This window comes from Symphalangus syndactylus, chromosome 4, assembly GCF_028878055.3.
Source record: "Symphalangus syndactylus isolate Jambi chromosome 4, NHGRI_mSymSyn1-v2.1_pri, whole genome shotgun sequence".
NCBI lineage: Eukaryota > Metazoa > Chordata > Mammalia > Primates > Hylobatidae > Symphalangus > Symphalangus syndactylus.
Genome location: NC_072426.2, coordinates 42,242,900 through 42,266,293, shown reverse-complemented (window position 1 = coordinate 42,266,293; position 23,394 = coordinate 42,242,900). Strand labels below are relative to the sequence as shown.

The window sequence follows — 23,394 nt, the reverse complement described above, 5'->3', positions numbered from 1 at the left end:
ATGTCCACATGCTGCTAAAAATCTAGTATAAAGAATCCAAAAACGTCGCCTTACATTCAAATATTTATCACAAATTTTATGAATAACTCTTTGCAATTTAAGAAACAGTGCATATAGTAGCAAGGGAAAAGCTTAATAAAGTCAATGTTTACAGAAAATCAAAAGCCACTGTTTTGGAAAAGCGAGTTGTGTTAAATCAACCACTGTTTTCTTCCCCAGAATGCTTTGTTCTAGTACATTTACATTTGAGAGATTAAGCATTGTATGTCTCATTAAAGATCCTTCTGGAAATAGCTTTTAGAGTATTTTAGGCACTATGAGAATATGCTAGGCAACAGATAAAATAGGATCTATAGTAGTAAGCAAGTGATAATAGCATGCTAAACGCAGAATTTAAAAAATAAAATAACTCCAAAGCATGGTCAGGGAAAAAGAGCAAGTACCAAGACTCCACCATCCCTAAATTAACTGTGTGTGCCTTATCCATGTCCACCCCCACCCTTTCCAAAGGGTAGAGTAAGAAACACAAAGATGTATGGGACACTAGATTTAGCTCTTACACTTGTTTCCCTCCATGTCCTACTTACAACAGTTCAAAGTTAGCCCTTAAAATTAATTTAACTACCTTTAAGACAAATCATAAAGGACATTTTTGTTTTATTTTATAAGCCTGCTTTTTTTTTTTTGAGAGAGTTTCGCTCTTTTTGCCCAGGCTGGAGTGCAATGGCGCAATCTCAGCTCACTGCAACCTCCGCCTCCTGGGTTCAAGTGATTCTCCTGCCTCAGCCTCCTGAATAGCTGGGATTACAGGCATGCGCCACCACCCCAGCTAATTTTTTTTTTTTTTTTTTTTTTTTGAGACGGAGTCTCGCTCTGTCGCCCAGGCTGGAGTGCAGTGGCGCGATCTCGGCTCACTGTAAGCTCCGCCTCCTGGGTTCACGCCATTCTCCTGCCTCAGCCTCTCCGAGTAGCTGGGACTACAGGCGCCTGCCACCACGCCTGGCTAATTTTTTTTTGTGTGTGTGTGTATTTAGTAGAGATGGGGTTTCACCGTGGTCTCGATCTCCTGACCTTGTGATCCGCCCGCCTCGGCCTCCCAAAGTGCTGGGATCACAAGTGTGAGCCACCGCTCCCGGCCCACCCCAGCTAATTTTGTATTTTTAGTAGAGACAGGGTTTCTCCATGTTGGTCAGGCTGGTCTTGAACTCCTGACCTCAAGTGATCCGCCCGCTTTGGCCTCCCAAAGTGCTAGGATTACAGGCGTGAGCCACTGCACCTGGCCAAGCATACGTTTTACATACGTGAGAATCTGAATGATTTGAGTGTTTGACTCATACTTTCTGTCAAGTATGAAATGGACCATGTCTGAATTATTAGATTTAAATATAGTGTTCAAACTAATAGTAGTAGTGCAGGTGTGGTGGCTCACACCTCTAATCCCAGCACTTCGGAAGGCCGAGGCGGGCAGGTTACTTGAGACCAGGAGTTCAAGACCAGCCTGGGCAACATGGAGAAACCCTGACTCTACAAAAAACACAAAAATCACAACAATTAGCTGGGCCTCATGGTTCATGCCTGTAGTCCCAGAAACTCAGAAGGCTGAGGATCACTCCTCAGAAGGGAGGATCACCTGAGCCCAGGGAGGTAGAGGTTCCAGTGAGCTATGACCGTATCACTGCTCTCTAGCCTGGGTGACAGAGTGAGAGCCTTTTAAAAAAACAAAACAAAAAAACAAAAAAAAAACTAAAAGGAATCTGAAATAATGAAAAAGATTACTCTGGAAGGACTGTTCTAATATACCACTCCTCCTAAGATAGGACCACTTGTTGAAAACCAAATGACTGGAGATACAACTTACAGATAGAATATGGATTAACTCTTCCACGGTGGAAGTGTGACATGCTTAGTCCTATTCCAAGCAAGACAGGCCACCCAGTTTGAATATCCTAAAGCCTTTTTAAGGAACCAATCATGAGGGCTGGGCCATTCTGTTGCTGCCATAGGGATCCTTATAGACCAACAGTGGAAGCAGAACTGGAATCAAAGGCTCAAAACACTATTAAAACAAACCCTGCTTTCACATAGCTGTGTCTGGAAACATGCAAATAATCCAGGAATTGGCCATAGGCAACCAACATGGTCAAAACTAAAGCTTAGAACTATCCGCAGAAAGTGGCCGGGTGCGGTGGCTCACGCCTGTAATCCCAGCACTTTGGGAGGCTGAGGTGGGTGGATCACAAGGTCTGAAGATCGAGACCATCCTGGTTAAGATGGTGAAACCCCGTCTCTACTAAAAAATACAAAAAAAAATTAGGTGGGCATGGTGGCGGGCGCCTGTAGTTCCGCTACTCGGGAGGCTAAGGCAGGAGAATGGTGTGAACCCAGGAGGTGGAGCTTGCAGTGAGCCTAGATCGCACCACTGCACTCCAGCCTGGGCAACAGAGCAAGATTCCGTCTCAAAAAAAAAAAAAAAAAAAAAAAAAAAGAACTATCTGCAGAAATAATGGCTTTTTTCCAGAGATTATGCCTTTCTTCTCCAAATTTCTAGCAATATGAATAAAAGACCACAGTAAAAGGCACAGGTATAAATGCAGTCCCTCAAAACTAAGAAAGCTGGGCATGGTGGCGCAGGCCTGTAGTTCCTGCTACTGGGGAGACAGAGGAGGGAGAATCACTTGAGTCTAGGAGTTAGGGAGCTGTAGTACTCTATGATCGTGCCAATGGATGGGCACTACACTCCAGCCCGCACAACATAACGAAATTCACACCCACCTTTTTTTTTTTGAGACTGTCTCACTCTGTCACCCAGGATGAAGTACAGTGGCACGATCTCAGCTCACCGCAACCTCTGCCTCCTAGGTTCAGGCAATTCTCCCACCTCAGCCTCCCAAGGAGCTGGGACTACAGGTGCGTGCCACCACATTCAGCTAATTTCATTTTTAGTAGAGACAGGGTTTTGCCATGTTGGCCAGGCTGGTCTCAAACTCCTGACCTCAGGTGATCCACCCGCCTTGGCCTCCCAAAGTACTGGGATTACAGGTGTGAGCCATTGTGCCCAGCCAAAATTCCCTCTTTAAAAATAAGAATTTTTAGAGAATTCATCAAAATTTACTGATGTTACTCTTTGCTGATATCCACCCTCCCTATATATAGTTCAGATGGAGGCAGTTAAGTAGAGCTGCTGAGAAAATAGAACCTAAACTTTCCTTCCTGTCAAAAAAAGTGAAATACATCAATCCTGCTAAGGAGAGTCCTCATAATCCCTCCTGTCTTTCATTCCACAAAACCACACTTGAATAAACTGCTCAACATCTTAATCAATACTAATAAATTGGTCATATGACAAATTCAACTGTATTTCAATGTAAGTATGGCTATGATCTAATAAAAGTTTGTATTTATGAACACTGACACGAGAATTTTATATAATGTTCAAGTGTCATGAAACAGTTCTTTCAATTTTTTCCCCAGTCATTTAAAATTAATTATTAGCAGGGGGTGGAGGTGGGATTGGGAAGAATAAGTTCAGGAGATCTATTGCTGACTATAATTAAGAACATATTGTAGCCAGGTGTGGTGGCTCACGCCTGTAATCCAAGCACTTTGGGAGGCTGAGGCAGGCGGATCACCTGAGGTCAGGAGTTCGAGACCAGCCTGGCCAACATGGTGAAACCCTGTCTTTACTAAAAATACAATAATTAGCCGGGCGTGGAGGCAGGCACCTGTAATCCCAGCTACTTGGGAGGCTGAGGCAGGAGAATCGCTTGTACCTGGGAGGCGGAGGTTGCAGTGAGCCAAGATAGCGCCATTGCACTCCAGCCTGGGGACAAGAGCGAGACTTTGTCTCAAAACAAAAACAAAAAAAAAAATTGTATACCTGAAAATTATTAAGAGTACATTTAAATGTTCTCACCACCAAAAACATGTGAAGTAATATTAGCTTGAGTTAGCCATTCCATAACATACACACATCAAAACATCACGTTGTACACCACATAAACTTTATTTGTTGATTTAAGTAATAAATTAATGTTTAATGCTTAGCTCACAGGCTATACAAAAACATGGAGTGGGCCACATTTGGACTGAGGCCATAGTATGCCAACCCCTGTATTAACCTAACACAAGAGAATGTCAATTAGTTAAACTGCCAGTCACCACTTAATAAATTTTAGTATGTACCACATATAACATAAGCACTTTTAATTTCCTCTTTATTATGCTACAGACAAGGCTGAGGACTGGGTTTTTTAATTTGTTTAAGGCTGTAAAGAAACAAAGAACATATGACAGAGACCCTATGCAGTCCGCAAAGCAGACTACATATTTACTACCAGGCCCTACCTTACTACAGAAAGTTTGCTGATCCAGCTGTAAACATATACCCCGATGCAGATGAAAGCAATAACAAAACAAACCTAACTTGCCATTTTGGTCACAAGAGCAAGTTAAGTAGGAGAGCCCTGTTTTGATATGAAAATCCAGCACTGGGCCGGGTGCCGTGGCTCACGCTTGTAATCCCAGCACTTTGGGAGGCCGAGGCGGGTGGATCACGAGGTCAGGAGATCGAGACCACAGTGAAACCCCGTCTCTACTAAAAATACAAAAAAATTAGCCGGGCGTGGTGGCGGGCGCCTGTAGTCCCAGCTACTCGGAGAGGCTGAGGCAGGAGAATGGCGTGAACCCGGGAGGCGGAGCTTGCAGTGAGCAGAGATCGGGCCACTGCACTCCAGCCTGGGTGATAGAGCAAGACTCCGTCTCAAAAAAAAAAAAAAAAAAAAAAAAAGAAAATCCAGCACTGGACTAGGCAACATGGTGAGACCCCATCTCTACCATAAATACAAAAAAATAGCCGGGCATGGTGGTGCACACCTGTGGTCACAGCTACTCAGGAGGCTGAGGTGGGAGGATCGCTTGAGGCCAGGGAACAGAGGCTGCAGTCCAGCTTGGGTGTCAGAGAAAGACTATCTCAAAAAGAAAACCTGAAAACCCTAGCATTTAACCCTCTATGCAGTATTTACTGTCTTCAATTTCTGATCCCTCACCCTCAAGTTTTCTATTTTTCTTTTAGGATAAGCACCATTTCTATTACATATTATGAACCAAATGACTAAGACTAGTAAGTACATTTCAGTTTGCTCACCTTCATGGGATTACTAAAGGCTGGAATCCCAATAAGCCTAACTCTTCAAGAATATATAATGTACACATACAACTATTATGTATCCATAAAAATAAAATTTTTAAGGTAAATCAAAAGAAAAAGAACATAATATTCCCAGAAGTCACTGTGAAAAAGCACCCAAATAGGGAAAAATGGCTAAAAACAAAGAGATAATTCAAGGATATACAAACGGCCAGTAGTAACCAGCAGTCATCCACACTAATAAAAACAGAACAGGCCTAACCTGGTGGTTAACGCCTACAATCCCAGCACTTTCAGTAGCTGAGGCAGGAGAATCACTCGAGCTCAGGAGTTTGAGACCAGCCTGGGAAACATAGCAAGACCGTCCATACAAAAAAACAAAGAAAGAAACAGCCGGGCATGGTGGTGCGCACCTGTAGTACTAGCTACTTCGGAGGCTGAGGCAGGAAAATCATTTGAGCCCAAGCGCTGGAGGCTGCAGTGAGCTATAAGATCACACTACTACACTCCAGCTTGGATAACAGAGGGAGACCCTGTCTCAAAAAATAAGATGCTGAGCCAGGCGCAGTGGCTCACGCCTATAATCCCAGCACTTTGGGAGGCCAAGGCGGGCAGATCACCTGAGGTTAGGAGTTTGAGACCAGCCTGGCAAACATGGTGAAACCCCCATCTCTACTAAAAATACAAATTAGCTGGGCGTGGTGGCGCATGCCTGTAATCTCAGCTACTTGGGAGGCTGGGGCGGGGGAATCACTTGAACCCAGGAGGCAGAGGTTGCAGTGAGCCAAGATAGCGCCACTGCACTCCAACCTGAGCGACACAGTGAGACTCTGTCTCAAAAATAAATATATAAATAAATAAAAAATAAAGCTGGGTGCAGCTTTATTTTTATAATTTTATTTAAAATTGTATTTATTTTTGAGATGGAGTCTCGCTCTGTTGCCCAGGCTGGAGTGCAGCGGCGTATTATTGGCTCACTGCAACTTCCGCCTCCCGAGTTCAAGCGATTCTCCTCCCTCAGCCTTCCAAACAGCTGGGACTACAGGCGCTTGCCACCACGGCCGGCTAATTTTTTGTATTTTTAGTAGAGAAGGGTTTCACCATGTTTGCCAGGCTGGTCTCGAACTCCTAACCTCAGGTGATCTGCCCGCCTTGGCCTCCCAAAGTGCTGGGTTTACAGGTGTGAGCCACCGCACGTGGCCTCTTTTACTTACTATAGTTTTTAAACTGCCTTAAAAACAACCCTAGATCAAAAAGACAAAAACGTAGATACCTATCAACAGGAGACTCATATACTGTGAAACAACTTTAAAATAGAATGCTACACAGCCTTCTTTGAAAAATAAGGTATATCTGTTAAAGAGTCAAACTGATAAGTATATTTTTAAAACGTTGTATTTCAGATGAATATACATAGCATTTCTAAATTCAAATATCTATTTGACTGTTACAAAATTATTCTCAAGAATATTATATGGTGAAAAAAGATAGAAAACAAGGTGTTTTTGATTCTGTAGGTAATCATTTATCAAGTATTAAAAACATGCTGACATCCCTCCCTCAACCCAACACAAATTTCTTTTTCCCCCTGAACGATGCCCAAGAGTTTCACCGTGGTAACCACTGAGAACAGATATTAGGGGCAGGAAAGACTGAAGGAAGTGGCAAACTATATATAGATATATGATTTTTGAAAGATACTGCACTCGTCTGGGTATCAGAGATAGACCCTATCTCAAATATATATAATTATATATACTTATATAATTTTTTTTAATGCTAAGAATGTATTCTGGGGTTTTTGTGAATTTTGGGTGGGTACAGGTGGCAGTGGCATGATAAATCAGCCAAATCAGCTAAATCCCAAAGTGCTGGGATTACAGGCGTGAGCCACTGCACCCAGCCCTAATAGAAGATTTTATTTCAACCTTTCCAAGCTGCAATACAGCAAAACATATCAGGAGACTTAAAGGCTTAAAGAAGAATTTTGACATGTTTCTCTGAAATTCAAAACTGAAATTCACTTTCAGGAATTTATCCTAAGAACACTGGAGACATACCAAAAAAGGACAACTGTAGCAATACTATTTGTACATCCAAATGTACAAATACAGAATTATAGTTCACCACTTCATAAATAACCATTAAAAAGTATTCAAGTACCTCATAGAAAGTAGTTTATTATATTAAGTAGAATATATTACAAATTGAAAGCAAAGTAAAACAGCCAAGTTTTTTCTTTTCAGGGATGGGTCTTGCTCTGTCACTCAGGCTGGTGTGCAGAGGTGAGGTCACAGCTCACTGCAGCCTCAAACTCTTTGGTTCAAGCAATCCTCCCACCTTATCCTCCTGAGTTGCTGGAACTACAACTGCAAGCCACTGGGCCCAGCAAAAGCCAAATTTTGTGCTAAAAATGTAACATAAATCCAGCTACAATACTATAAACGTATAGATATATAATCCATATACACATGAGTATTAAAACATTATTTTCAGATGAATGGCACTGTGGCTACCATCTATTTTCTTTTTACTGACGTTGATTTTTAATGAGCTTGTTTTAGAACTCAACTTTTTAACTATTAATACATAATCTGGTATGTTTGCACATTATCAATAAAGTAATAACTTTTTGAATAAATGTAAAAATACATTCTTGGAATTAAGTTCACAAAATTCAGTTCATGTTTCTCCTTCTACCTTTTCTTGTATTTTAATCACTAGGGAAAGAACAGTGAATTCAGTATGGGACAGAAACTACACTCTTCGAACATGGTCCCCTTTTTTTTTGAGACAGTCTCACTCTCTCACCCAGGCTGGAGTGCAGTGGCGCGATCTCAGCTCACTGCAACCTCCGCCTCCTGGGTTCAAGTGATTCTCCTGCCTCAGCCTCCTGAGTAGCTGGGATTACAGCATGCGCCACCACACCCACCTAATTTTTGTATTTTTAGTAGAGACAGGGTTTCACCATGTTGGTCAGGCTGGTCTCAAACTTTTGACCAGCCGCCGTGGCCTCCCAAAGTGCTGGGATTACAGGTGTGAGCTACCACGCCCAGTTGAACGGTCCTATTTAAAAAAAAAAGTTATTTTATACATCCTAATTCAGTTTCGCCTTGACTCTAAACACAACCACTCATTTTTATTAACATCAGTGAATTATTTTAGGTTTCTGAGAACAATGACCACAACTTATTATCAATTTAAGTCATTATGAAGATAAGAACACAGTGCAGGTCGGGCAAGGTGGCTTACGCCTGTAATCCCAGAACTTTAGGAGGCCAAGGTGGGTGGATCACCTGAGGTCAGGAGTTCGAGACCAGCCTGGCCAACATGATGAAACCCCATCTCTACTAAAAATTCAAAAAATTGGCTAGGCACGTTGGCTCATGCCTGTAATACCAGCACTTTGGGAGGCAGAGGTGGACGAATCACAAGGTCAGGAGTTTGAGACCAGCGTGGCCAATATGGTGAAACCCCCGTCTCTACTAAAAATACAAAATTAGCCAGGCGTGGTGGCGGGCACCTGTAATCTCAGCTACTCAGAAGGCTGAGGCAGAACTGTTTGAACCCGGAAAGCAGAGTTTGCAGTGAGCCAAGATCCCGTAATCAAGGCTACTCAAGAGGCTGAGGCAGGAGATTGCTTGAACCTGGGAGGCGGAGGTTGCAAGTGAGCCGAGATCACACCATTGCACTCCAGCCTGAGCAACAAGCGTGAAACTTCATCTCCAAAATAAAAAAAAAAATACAGTTCAGAAATTGCCCCATAGCTTTAAAACTGGCCTTAACTGCTCTTGTGTGAAAGAATCCAAAGTGGTACCGCAGCTAAGCACACTGTAACACACTGGTGCTCAGTGAGTAATTTTTTTTTTTTTTTTTTTTGAGATGGAGTCTCACTCTGTCAATCAGGCTGGAGTAGAGTGGTGTGATCTCGGCTCACTGCAACCTCCGCCTCCCAGGTTCAAGTGATTCTCCTGCCTCAGCCTCCCGAGTAGCTGGAATTACGGGTGTGCACCACCACGTGTGGCTATTTTTTGTATTCTTAGTAGAGACAGGGTTTTGCCAAGTTGGCCAGGCTGGTCACCTGGGCTTACGTGATCTGCCAGCCTCGGCCTTCCAAAGGGCTGGGATTAAAGTCATGAGCCACCTCAGCCTCAATGAGCAATTTTGCAAGCAGCATTTTGAAGACATTTTTTATTGTCAGGACTCGGGGTGGGGATACAAATGGCATTTCGTAGGTGGAGGCCAGGGATTTTTTTTTTTTTTTTTGAGACAGATTCTTGCTCTGTCACCCAGGCTGGAGTACAGTGGCGCAATCTCAGCTCACGGCAAACTCAGCCTCCTGAGTTCAAGTGATTCTCATGCCTCAGCGTGTGCCACCACACCCGGCTAATTTTTGTATTTTTAGTAGAGACAGGGTTTCACCATGTTGGCTGGTCTCTTCTGAACTCCCAGCCTCAAGTGATCCGCCCACCTCAGCCTCCCAAAGTGCTGGGATTACAGGTGTGAGCCGCTGCACCTGGCTGGACGGGGACATTGCCAAACATCCTACAACACACAGGAAAGTTCCCCATAGCAAATAAATATCAACCCAAGGCCGGGTGCAGTGGCCTATGCCTATAATCCCGACACTCTGTAAGGCTAAGCAGGAGGATCGCTGGAACCCAGGATTTCAAGACCAGCCTGGACAACGTAGTGAGAACTTGACTCTACAAAGAAAAAAAGTCAAAAACACATTTAGCTAGGTATGTGGTACGTGCCTATGGTCTCAGCTACTCAGGAGGCTCAGGCAGGAGCCCAGGAGTTCAAGGCTGCAATGAGCTGTGATGGCTCAAGAGTGAAACTGTCTCAGAAAAAAAAAAAAAAAAGAAAAATCCAGCCCAAAATGTCAATAGTGCCAAATTTAAGAAACTGCTTTAACAGAGCAATAACTTCCTTAACACACCTCTCCATTACTTGAAATTTCCAGTCTAAATGAAATTTGAGGGCTAGGCATGGGAGGCTCACGCCTGTAATCCCAGCACTTTGGCCTAGGCGGGCGGATCACCTGAGGTCAGGAGTTCGAGACCAGCCTGACCAACATGGCGAAACCCCGTCTCTACTAAAATTACAAAAATTAGCTGGGTGTGGTGGTGGGCACCTGTAATCCCAGCTACTCAGTAGGCTGAGGCAGGAGAATTGCTTGAACTTGGGAGGTGAAGGTTGCAGTGAGCCGAGATCTCATCACTGCACTCCAGCCTGGGTGACAAGAGCAAAACTCTGTCTCAAAAAAAAAAAAAAAAAAAAACTTAAGTTCATTCTCAATAATCACATACAATCAATGATATAATAGATGGTATAGAAATTCTCTTTCCAAAAAAAAAAGAAATTCTCTTTCCTTCTGAAGTATCTAAATTTCACCAATATTTCCTCTTTTCATGGCTTCATTTTTAATGTTTTCTCATAAGTAGCAAAAATCATAAACCATTTTAGTGAACTTTCTGCCTAGTACACTGACTCACAGAAAAGCTTAGGTTATTCTGTGAGTATTCTATTCTTGTAATATTTAGAAATTCAGCTTCCTTCCTTCCTTCCTTCCTTCCTTTCTTTTCTTTTCTTCCCTCTGTGGCCCAGGCTGGAATCTAGTCGGTTCGCTGCAGACTCCCTGCCTCCGGCTCCGGTGATTCTCCTGCCCCGCCCTGCGGGCTGCCTGGGGTTGCCTGCGCGCACCACCACCGCTGCCTGCTTTTTCTCCTTTGGCTGGAGGCGCAGTTTCGCCATGTTGGCCAGGCTGGTCTCCAGCTCCTGACCCTGAGTGCTCCGCCCGCCTCGGCCTCCCGAGGTGCTGGGACTGCAGACAGAGTCTCGCTCACTTGGTGCTCGGTGTTGCCCGGGCTGGAGTGTGGTGGCGTGGTCTTGGCTCGCTGCAGCCTCCGCCTCCCAGCCGCCTGCCTTGGCCTCCCAGGGTGCTGGGATTGCAGCCCCTGCCCGGCCGCCGCCCAGTCTGGGAAGTGAGGACGCCTCTGCCAGGCCACCCACCGTCTGGGAAGTGAGGACGCCTCTGCCCGGCCACCCATCGTCTGGGAAGTGAGGAGCGCCTCTGCCCGGCCGCCCCGTCTGGGAAGTGAGGCCTCTGCCCGGCCACCCATCGTCTGGGAAGTGAGGAGCGCCTCTGCCCGGCCGCCCCGTCTGGGAAGTGAGGCCTCTGCCCGGCCACCCATCGTCTGGGAAGTGAGGAGCGCCTCTGCCCAGCCACCCACCCCCTGGGAAGTGAGGAGCGCGTCTGCCCGGGCGCCCCGTCTGGGAAGAAGTGAGGAGCACCTCTGCCCGGGGGCCCCGTCTGGGAAGAAGTGAGGAGCGCCTCTGCCTGGCCGCCCCATCTGGGAAGAAGTGAGGAGCGTCTCTGCCCGGCCGCCCCGTCTGGGAAGTGAGGAGCGCCTCTGCCCGGCCGCCCCGTCTGGGATATGGGGAGCGCCTCTGCCCGACCGCCCTGTCTGGGAGGTCTACCACGGAGGCCAGAAGCAATGTGGGGGCTGGACGTTATGGCTCACGCCTGTAGTCCCAGCACTCTGGGAGGCCGAGGCGGGTTGATCACTTCGGGCTAGGAGTTTGAGACCAGCCTGGCCAACATGGCGAAACATATGAAAAATACAACAGGCAAACCAACCAACCAACCCAGTGACAACAAAACAGGTGTACCCTGGAGTCATACTCTAATTTTTTCTATTTTCCTCCCTTTCTGATCCTTTATCCCATTTTCTTTTTCTTCCTCTTCCTTCTCCCTCTTCTTTGTCAAATAGAGGATTGAGTTATTAACATTGATCCATATAAAGTCCCTCTCTCATTTATTTTCTTTAATTCCCACTCCCCATTTCTATTCCCCATCAACCCATGTGCAACCTTCCTAATATGTTTGATACGCATCTTTTTGTTTGTATGTATTTTTAGGAAATGTTTATTGTTTTGTGTGCAAAAAAAATTAATAAAAAAAAAGAAAAAGAAATTCAGTAAAATATCGACAATATTTACATACCCTCCCCATCCTCCGTTTCAGGATACTATCCTGCACTCTTTTGTCCTTACTTATTTCTCCTTAAGCGATACCGGCTCACTGCAACCTCCACCTCCTGGGTTCAAGCAATGCTCCCCGTCTCAGCCTCAAGCGTAGCTGGGACGACAGGCGCCCACCACCCACGCCTGGCTGATTTTTGTATTTTTTATTAGAGACGGGGTATTGCTGTGTTGGCCAGGCTGGTCTTGAACTCCTGACCTCAGGTGATCCACCCACCTCGGCCTCCCAAAGTGCTGGGATTACAGGTGTGAGCCACTGTGCCCAGACTAGCAGCTTTCTTTTTTTAGTCAGTTCCTAACGTAAGAATTAAAGGATGGACAAAGAATTATATGTGAGTAACAATTGTAAAGGCTAGCTGATTTAACCATTACCATAAATGAAAACTCAGAAAAGCAAAATTAAATTTATCAGCTGGACATGGTGGCTCACGCCTGTAATCCCAACACTTTGGGAGGCTGAAACGGGCGGATCACGAGGTCACGACAAGACACGTCCTTGCCAACATGGTGAAACTCCATCTCTACTAAAAGTACTGATCGTGGTGGCACGTGCCTGTATTCCCAGCTACTTGGGAGGCTGAGGCAAGAGAATTGCCTGAACCCGGGAGGTGGAGGATGCAATGAGCCGAGATCGCGCCAATGCACTACAGCCTGGCAACAGAGCAAGACTCCATCTCAAAAAATAATAATAAATAAATTTCTATAAACAAGATTAGAAGAGGTTACACCTTATAAGTGACTGAATTTTTTTTCAGTTTAACAATAAAAAATGTATTCTCCGTAACTAGTGAGTCAAGTTTTTGTAGTTAGATTTAAGATCAAAGTAACTTCTACTAGTTACTTGCTGGTCTTCTGATAGTCTCAATGTCTGCGCTATGTGGAGATTTTATAAATGCCAGTGTCCTAGCTCCAATTCAAGAAACCTTTAAGTCATACTTCATTGGTCTTCAAAACCATGCGGTAGTGCCACTAGCAGGAGTAGGTTAAAACAGTAATCTTCACTAATCCATAATTAACAAAAAATAACTACATTATTTATTCAATCCAGGTATGAACCAGTTGTCTGCTCTAAAAGCTAGATATAGGTAACCATCATTATTATGGATATATGAAGTAAGAAGTTCAAATTATATAAGTTTTAAGTTAAAAATTCTGATAGCCTGAAAACTTTTCAGTTTAGTAATCATATTCAAGAATTAATATAATTTTCCCACTTTACACTAATACCCATTTAATATACCACAACCTGGATAAAACAAAAATTACATGGGGTGGAGGGGTGTAGTGGTAGGGTCTCACTGTGTTGCCCAGGCTGGTCTCAAACTCCTGAGTTCAAGAGACCTTCCTATCTCAGCTTACCAAAGCACTGGCATTATAGGCATGAGCCACTGCATCCAAAAAATCACTTTTCTTTTAAAGACAGTCGCCAATTTAAGTAACACAATTTATTCTGAATTAGCAAAGCTTCTCCTGTAGTCATGTAAATACACCACATGGTCTGAAAGTAGATGAAGCCACCGTTTAGTTAAAATTTAGGTTCATCGGCTGGGTGCGGTGCCTCGCGCCTATAATCCCAGCACTTTGGGAGGCTGAGATGGGCGGATCACAAGGTCAGGAGTTCAAGACCAACCTGGCCAACATAGTGAATCCCCGTCTCTACCAAAAATACAAAAATTGGCCAGGCGTGGCAGCACACGCCTGTAGTCCCAACAACTCGGAAGGCTGAGGCAGGAGAATCTCTTGAACTCCGGAGGTAGAGGTTGTATGGTGAGCAGAGATCACACCACTGCACTCCAGCCTGGGAAACAGAGCGAGGCTCCGTCTCCAAAAAAAAAAAAAAAAAAAAAGCTAGGTTCATTAACTTCTGGATTCATTAAAGAAGTCCCTATTCACAACTTCTAACGATTAGGTGGGGAAAAAGCCACTAACACAAGACTTTTTCGCTGGAAGCCATCATCCTCAGCAAACTAACACAAGAACAGAAAACCAAACACCGCATGTCCTCACTCATAAGTGAGAGTTGAACAATGAGAACACATGGACACACAGGGTGGGGAACACCACACACCGAGGCCTGTCAGAAGGTGGGGGGCAAGGGGTGGAAGAGCATTAGGACAAATACCTAATGAATGCGCGGGCTTACAACCTAGATGACAGGTTGATAGATGCAGCAAACCACCATGGCACATGTATACCTATGTAACAAACCTGCGCATTCTGAACATGTATCCTGGCATTTAAAGTAAAATAAAATAAAATGACTCTTTCAAATATATATACCTCCAAGTTTAACAATAACATATTTTGTAATTTCTTTCCAAAAGACTAAAATACAGGAAAGAAAACAGTTTCCTAATGACTCAGTCTCTTGAGAATGGTGTAATGCATTATTAAACTTTCTACGCTAAAGCAGAGCTGTACAATAGGTACATAATGTGAGACATACATATAACTTTAAATTGTTTAGTAACTACATTAAGGTGAAAACTGGCCAGGCGCGGTAGCTCACGCCTATAATCCCAGCGCTTTGGGAGGCCGAGGAGGGTGGATCACCTGAAGTCAGGAGTTCAACACCAGCCTGGCCAACCTGGTGAAACCCTGTCTCTACTAAAAATACAGAAATTAGCTGGGCATGGTGGCGGGCGCCTATAATCCCAGCTACTCAGGAGGCTGAGGCAGGAGAATCACTTGAACCTGGGAGGCAGAGGTTGTGATGAGCCAAGATCATGCCATTGCACTCCAGCCTGGGCGACAGAGGAAGACTCCTTCTCAAAAAAAAAAAAAAAAAAAAAAAAAAAATCGGGGGGCTGAGGCAGGAGAATGGCGTGAACCCGGGAGGCGGAGCTTGCAGTGAGCTGAGATTGTGCCACTGCACTCCAGGCTGGGCGAAAGAGCGAGACCCCGTCTCAAAAAAAAAAAGAAACCAAAAAATAAGTAAAAACTTCAAGAAACATACATATATTTTTGAAACGCTCTTGCTCTGTTGCCCAGGGTGGAGTGCAATGGCAGATCACGGTTCACTCAGTCTTGAGCTCCTGAGCTCAAGGGATCTTCCCACCTCAGACTCCTGAGTGGCTGAGTCTACAGGTGCACACCACCATGCTCAGCAAATTTTATTATTTATTTTGTAGAGATGGGGTCTCATTATGTTGCTCAGGCTGGTCTCAAACTCCTGGGCTCAACTGATCCTCCTACCTTGGCCTCCCAAAGTGCTGAGATTACAGGCATGAGGCAACATGCACAGCCCAAAATACATTTTATTTAACCCAATAGCAAAAGTATTTCAAAAGTAAGAATTCTAAATTAATTTTAAAAAGTATTTTTTCCATATAAAAACCAATATTTAATATTTGATAAATAAAACTAATTAAATACTTTGTATTTTCCATACTGGATCTCTAAAATCTAATACGTCTTCTACACTTATTGCACATATCAATACATTTCAAGTACTCAACAGCCACATGTAGCTAGTGGCTTCTGAACTGGACGGTGCAACTCTAGAGCAGAGTAAGGCTCCTCTGCAATTTGCTGACAAAAATGCAACCCAAGAATCTTCCCATTCTCTAATTACAAATGATTTTTCACGCACATCCTTATGTTAAAACTTGACTACAAAACACCAAAGGGATGTTATAACCTTTACAATCTCTAATAAAATATTAAAAATCACAAGTTATGTTACTTTTATATGGTGTACAAACCTCTTAAAAAAGCCCAGGCAGAATAACGACCATCGCTGAAGTGCAAATTTTAAAAATATGAAACTGTCTCTTTGAAAATAAGCTCACTCCTAAAATGAAGTAGATGATAGTCCTTCTCTAGGAATAAGGGAATTCTAGCCATAATGAGTGATCTTACTCCACCACAGTAGCAGCATTTACTTTACTAAACAATGAATGATAACCTTAAGGTGGCTATATGTGAACAAAATACTTTTTCATGAGAGAAGGCCAAAGAAACAACCAGAAGAGTTCATAGTACCTTTGCAAACTTGAAGAATGGTCTTGGATCTTTTCTGAAATATTCAATATCAAACATCGCTTGAGGATCTGGAAGATCTGGGAAGTCTACAGCAAGGCGAGCATAAATACCATCCCTTGACCTGAAGTCAGGTATTCCACATGAAACAGACACCTAAAATGTGCATGGCATAATTTGTAAAATTAAATCTTCTACCTTTATAGGAACTAGCTAGCTCTCTTACCATATAATGAGGTAAGAGTTGAGAAAGAAAATTTTAGTCTGAAACTTCTTTTAAGAAATAAAAATACAACCCTACCCTTATTTCAGAAATAAAACTCCCAAATAACTGAGTAAAATTAAATATACCTCACATTCCATCTTTAACACAGATAAGGAATTTTTAAGTCAGGCCAATTTAAAGTCTTTTAAGCGTTTAGCCAACAAATTAAAGCAAATGCAATCTGAGAAGAAAATAAACCATTTCAACAAATTACGTAGAAAGTAGGGAAGAATTTTTTTTCTTTTCTCTTTTTTTTTTTTGAGACGGAGTCTCACACTGTCACCCGGTCTGGAGTGCAGTGGCGCGATCTCGGCTCACTGTAAGCTCCGCCTCCCGGGTTCACACCATTCTCCTGCCTCAGCCTCCCAAGTAGCTGGGACTACAGGTGCCTGCCACCGCGCCCGGCTAATTTTTTGTATTTTTACTAGAGACGGGGTGTCACCGTGTTAGCCAAGGTGGTCTCGATCTCCTGACCTCGTGATCTGCGGGCCTCAGCCTCCCAAAGTGCTGGGATTACAGGCGTGAGCCACGGCGCCCGGCTTTTTTTTTTCTTTTTAGACAGTTTCACTCTGATGCCCAGGCTGGAGTGCAGTGGTGCCATCATGGCTCATTGTGGCCTTAACCTTTCCAAGCTCAAGCAATCCTCCCACCTCAGCCTCCTTAGTAGCTGGACTACAAGTACGCACGAGCACACACCAGGCTAATTTTTTGTAGAGTCAGGGTCTATGTTGCTCAGGGTGATCTCAAACCCCAGGGCTCAAGTGATCCTCCCACTTTAGCCTCCCAAAGTGCGGAATTACATGCATGAGCCACTCCACCAGCCAAGAATTTCTATTACAGAGAAGTAACTCCAAAGAAATTGCTCCTTTAGTTAGGATTCTATTACCTCAATACTACTACGATTCTCTATTTTCATTAAAAAAAAAAAAAAATGTATAGCCAGGCGTGGTGGATCATGCCTGTGATCCTGGCACTTTGGGAGGCCAAGGCAGGCGGATCACGAGGTCAGGAGTTTGAGACCAGCCTGGCCAATATGATGAAACCCCGTATCTACTAAAAATACAAAAATTAGCCAGGTGTGGTGGCATGCGCCTGTAATCCCAGCTACTCAGGAGGCTGAGGAGAGAGAATTGCTTGAACCCGGGAGGCAGAGGTTGCAGTGAGCCAAGATCGTGCCACTGCACTCCAGTCTGGGCAACAGAGCGAGACTCTGTCTCTCTCAACACTGTACAGGCCAGGAGAGGTTGAGGCTGCAGTGAGCCATGATGGCACCACTGCATTCCAGCCAGGGCAACACAGCAAGACCCTGTATCCAAAAAAAAAAGAAAAAGGTGTACAATATTTCAATTCTTCATTTGAGACTTATGCACGAATCGTACAAAAAAAATCCTGACATTTCAAATAGAGATTTCGGAAGTTATTGTTTCATCATCTTACCAGAGTTGACTCCAATTTGACCTGGAGTCAAGGTTAATTTAAGTTAAACAAACTTGTCTACATCATTATCTGTGAGCAAAACATACTCCTGATGATCATCTAGGATTATGTAACACCCTTTCACAACTCGAAATGGCAGGAAACAGGACAAAATTTTACTACAGCAGTTGCTCTGGTTGCTAACACTATGCAATAGCCTTAGGTAACTAATTAGCGGTAACCCTAAGGTAGATAAAATAGAAAATGTCAAGTTGCCACAATCACATCATCTTAATTAAAATGGAGGGAAGGTAGGAATCTGTTACTCTTCCCAACATTAAGCTTTTCACTTGTGAATACCAATTAGGTTTCCAGTTTCTCATAAAGATCTAACAAATATCCAATTTCTCCATCAGACTGACATCCCTTAACAAAAGCAGAGTTTCAATTCCCTGCATCTCCTTTAGGAGCTGTGATATAATGTAGGTAAAAATCTTGCCTTAACTTCATTTACCCACTGTGCTATAAATAAGCAGAAGCAAATATTTTTAAGGCTGGAGAGGTTTTAAGAATCTGAACTAATTTAGCAACTGCTGCTGCACTCAGTTTTTGGCAGTTCCCAAACATCCATTATCATGTAAGGATAAATCCTTCTAAACCAGAAAAATGTTTCCTACTTGGAAAAGGCAAAATAAAATACATATATGACCTCCCCCATGTACTAGCCTTACATACCCCAGCTCCAGTTAGAACTATAATTTTTTTGCACTCTTGCAGTAATTTCACAGCATCTTCAATTGTATTAATATCTTTTCTTTTTTTCCTTTTTGGTGGTTCTGAAAGGATATTAATAACAATCTGCCACAGTGTCATATCATCCAACTCAGGTGGAGGAATTGTTTCCGGCAATAAATCTTTAAGAATTGTTCGAGGATCTGTGCCAATCATAAGATGTTGCTGAACAAAAGTATATGGACCTACAATAAGGGGGAAAAGGCTTAAAGTCAACTTATCAAGTAATTCAAAATTTCATTTATTTTCTGAAGTAATGAGTTAGCAATCTGTGAGGGTTTTTTGCAAAGTAAGAAAATGCAATTTAATGGTATTTCATTCTCAGTACACTCAAAATTAATGCTATATCCCAACGAGATTAGGAAGATCTAATGAAGAGTTGGGAAGACCCTCTTCAGCTGTTAAGTATGTATTTTAAGAGTCTAATTAATTAACAACCAGAATTAAGTTCTTATGGTTAATATCTAGAAACACGCACCATAATACCGCAAGTATTTACAAAAGGGTTCTACAAATCAACATAGAAAAGATCGTACCAGTCCTAAAAGCCTGTACCACTTCTTATTAAAACCACACCGGAAAAAGAAATGAAAATCTATACATAACTGCCATCTTAATTTTTTTCCGGTAATTTTTCAATTTGATCTTAACCAATCTTCCAAGATAATACATACAATGTTGATGTTCTGAGAACTAATCATTTTCTTTTACCCTGAGATTGCTCAAACCAGCTCCCTAGGCTTGAGAAAACAAAACAAATAAATAAATAAATTACAGACACCAAAGAGAAACTGATCTTCACTATATTTAAACAGTCAAGCCATTTGTAAGAGTGAGAACATAAAAAGATCCACTTTCAAGATGGCTATGTTATACCTTGGTATAAAAAACTGATAACGTTTTCTACATCGAAATACTTTCCCATTTCATTCGCATATTTATTAAATATTTATTGAGCATAAACTACGTGCCAGGCACTTTTTTAGGCACTGACAAGACAGGAGTATACAAGTCAGTCAAAAATTCCTGCTCCCATAGAACTTATATTCTAGACCAGGAAACAACACAATTTAAAAAGTAAGATACAGAGCTTTTCAAGAAGTGGTAAGTGTAAAACAAAGTGAAAAAACAAAGAAGGAATATGAAGTGAGGGAGGAAGATATTCTAACTGGATTAAGAACACTACACAAAAAGGGTACAAGTGTGGTGGGGCGAGGTGGCTCATGCCTGTAATCCCAGCACTTTGGGAGGCCCAGGCAGGCAGATCACCTGAGGTCGGGAGTTCAAGACCAGCCTGACCAACATGGAGAAACCCGTCTCTAATAAAAATTCAAAATTAGCCGGGCGTAGTGGCATATGCATGTAATCCCAGCTGCTTGGGAGGCTGAGGCAGGAGAATCGCTTGAACCCGGGAGGCGGAGGTTGCAGTGAGCCGAGATCGCGCCACTGCACTCCAGCCTCGGCAACAAGAGCGAAACTCTGTCTCAAAACAAACAAACCAAAAAACATACATTTACTCTCTAAGATTAACAGCTCTGAGCCATACCTATCCGTGGCCTTGGAGTCCAATCACTAGAGCTTGCATGTGAGGCTCTATCCTCCTCATCACTTTCACAGGAATGAAAACCATTAGTGATAATTTCATCACCGAACAGAAGGTTATCTGCAAAAGAAACCAAGTCAGTCAAGGCTACCAAAACAACATGCACCTAAAATGTATGAACGGTTATAGAGCAATCATTTTCATCGAGTACAGCATTTAAAATTTATACTGCGTGTGCAAAGCATGCCTATGGGGTCAGCTTGCACTGTTCATTGGAACAGTTTCTTCATCTTTAGGAATTCTGCTCAGACTCAGTTTCAGTTAAAATCTAAAAATAAATTAAGTCTACTTAAACAACAGAAAAAAAAAGCCGGGAGCACTGGCTCACGCCTGTAATTTCAGAGCTTTGGGAGGCCGAGGCAGGCGGATCACCTGAGGTTGGGAGTTCGAGACCAGCCTGACCAACATGGAGAAATCTCGTCTCTACTAATAATACAAAAATTAGCCGGGCATGGTGGCACATGCCTGTAATCCCAACTACTCAGGAGGCTGAGGCATGAGAATGGCTTGAACCCGGGAGGCGGAGGTTGCGGTGAGCCGAGATTGCGCCATTGCACTCCAGCTTGGGTAACAAGAGCGAAACTGTCTTTAAATTAAAAAAAAAAAAAGAAAAGATAATAATCTAGCTAGAATGTATCATACAATCACAAACAATAGCGTTGGTGAAATGTGTAATAAATGGACATTTACATAAAAATGTCATTCAAATATAACCTTGGTAATGCGCACGTTTAAACTCTTACATAATACTATAGGTCTCTGCATTGTTTCCTCTATTAAATAAACAGTATTAATAACAATTATTATTAGGTAAATAATAAATTAGTACTCAACTGTGTTGCTTGAAATCAGGGTCTCTTTACTAAATCAGTCCCTAAAAGCACATACTACTTTTTTTTTTTTTTTTTGAGACGGGGTCTCACTCTGTTGCCCACCCTGGAGTGCAGTGGCGCGATCACAGCTCACTGCAACCTCGAACTCTGAGTAGCTGGGACTACAGGTGTGCGACACCACGTCTGGCTTTATTTTTAGTAGAGAGGAGGTCTCGCTATGTTGCCCAGGCTGGTCTAAAACTCCTAGGCTCAAAGAAATCCTCCCGCTTTGGCCTCTCAAAGTGCTAGGATTACACGAAAGAGCCACCGCGCCCGGCCTGACCCAAATATTGATAAAGATGAACAACTATCAAGGATAGAAACTCCTCAGATCAAAAATAAGAAACCTGACCGGGCGCGGTGGCTCACGCCTGTAATCCCAGCACTTTGGGAGGCCGAGGCGGACGGATCACGAAATCAAGAAATCAAGAACATCCTGGCCAACATGGTGAAACCCCATCACTACTAAAAAAAACAAAAATTAGCTGGGCGTGGTGGCGGGTGTCTGTAGTCCCAGCTAGTCGGCAGGCTGAAGCAGGAGAATCGCTTGAATCCGGGAGGCGGAGGTTGCAGTGAGCCGAGATCGCGCCACTGCACTCCGGCCTAGCGACAGAGCGAGATTCCGTCTCAAAAAAAAAAAAAAAGAAACCTTCAAGAACGTGACAACTGCAACATATCTCCTTCATTACGCTAGAAGTGTTAAATTTGTGTCTCAATACTACATACAAAAAAAACACGCTTAGCCCAAACACCGTTACCGTACAAGAGCAAGATTAGAATAAAAGTAATATGAACTGCTCTAAAAGTACTCTCTCCCATGCCCACTCTTAACTGCATTACAGAATGGTAATGTCTTCAGGAACAGCCACGTTCTTTAAATTTTGCAAGCTATGACTATAAAAACAGCTTTCCTCTTTTAAAAATTGTAATTTCAGGCATAAAAATATAGACCAAAAAAAAAAAAAGCAAACTGCACAGGTGTCAGTTTGCAAAAAGCAATTGAAAACGCCGATCAACGGGACAGCCAAAAAGTTGCAGACTTAAGTGTGCTGGGAGGTGGAGGAGAAAAGCAAAGAAAATAAAAAATAAAAAAAAGAAGAAAAGGAAAGAAAAAAAAAAAAAAGCTCTAACAAAAGCAATATGCTAAAAGAGTAAGAGGGGGAGAGAAACTTATTTTAAAGCGACTGCGAGAGTCTCCCGACCTGGCTGCTGCGCAAAGAACAAGGCCGCCCAGGCGGGCCACGGCCGAAAGAAAAGAGCGAATCCACTGGCAGCTCGCGCAGTAGGAACGGCAGCCCCGGAGGAGCGCAGCTGAGCGGAGGGCCGTGGTGGGAGGGGAACGCCGCGCAGCCTGCCCCGAGCCCCCGGCCGCCCTCAACCTCACGCCAGTAGGAGCCCAGGGAGAGGGAGGAGGAGATGCGCAGTTCCGGCCGCCCGCACCCTGCGCACCTCGGTACCCAATCGCCGCCGCCGCCGCCTCTTCCTCCTCCTCGCCCTCGTCGTCGTCGTCGTCTTCGTCGTAGAAGTTGTCGGCCAGCGGTGGCTCCCGAGATGGGCCCTGCAGGCCCGGCCCATTGTCTCCTTCCCCAGCCGCCGCAGTCGCCTGGGCCTCTTGCTCCCCGCCCGCCGCCGCCGCCGCCGCCGCCTCTGCCTCCGCCTCCCGCCACAGCGCCGCCGCCGCAGCCGGGCAGCCGCCGGCCGCCGCCGGCACCTCACGCTCTGGGGCCGCCCCACCGGGCTCGCCCGGGCTCCGCTCGAGGCCGGGACCATCTCTCCGCGGCCTCTTGCGGAGCGGCTCCCCGGCGGGGGACGACGCGGCCTCCCTCTCGGCCCCCGCCGCCGAGGGGGAGCCGCTGGGCTGAAGGGCGAGGGCCGCCTCGTCCGCCATCTTCCAACTGCCTCTCTGGCCCTCCTCCCTCGCCTCCTCTGCTCCCGCTCGACGCGCGGCACTGGCGCCCCCGCGGCTCCGGCTGCGGGAGATTTAAATCCCGTCACGTGACCCGCCCCATCGCCGCCCCCGCCCTCTCGCCGCTCCCGCCACCCACGCGGGCCAGACCACAACACTACGGGTCACGTGGCGGGCGGAGGCTGTTGCGTCTACCGCTCCGCCTGGGCTGGAAGCACACTCGGCCCAGGCGGCCGGCGGCCCTGCCCCTTTGTGGCGGGCGTGTAGTGCAGCCAAATTCGCCCCTCAGCCGCTTTCTCAACTTCTCTTTCAAACCGACCTCAAATCACTACCGCCGAAACAGCTCAAGTTTTGGTCCGCCCTGGG

The 23,394-nt window shown here is 44.4% G+C and overlaps 1 protein-coding gene across 3 annotated transcripts in view; it reads right to left on the bottom strand.

Annotated features, from left to right (window-relative positions):
* SIRT1 (sirtuin 1) overlaps nt 1-23,084 on the bottom strand; it is a 35,996-nt gene extending 12,912 nt beyond the window's left edge. The window contains exons 1-4 of one of the 3 annotated variants that reach the window (XM_063637179.1): nt 22,572-23,084; nt 20,194-20,310; nt 18,591-18,832; nt 16,178-16,330 (exon numbers count right to left, since the gene is read on the bottom strand). In XM_063637179.1, the coding sequence (XP_063493249.1) occupies nt 16,178-16,330; nt 18,591-18,832; nt 20,194-20,310; nt 22,572-23,010 (951 nt within the window). In that variant the 5' untranslated portion in view covers nt 23,011-23,084. Of the gene's footprint in view, nt 1-16,177; nt 16,331-18,590; nt 18,833-20,193; nt 20,311-22,571 lie in introns of those variants that run through there. The other 2 variants (XM_055274471.2, XM_055274472.2) reach the window with 2 other exon arrangements.
* Between the last annotated feature and the right edge of the window lie 310 nt (nt 23,085-23,394).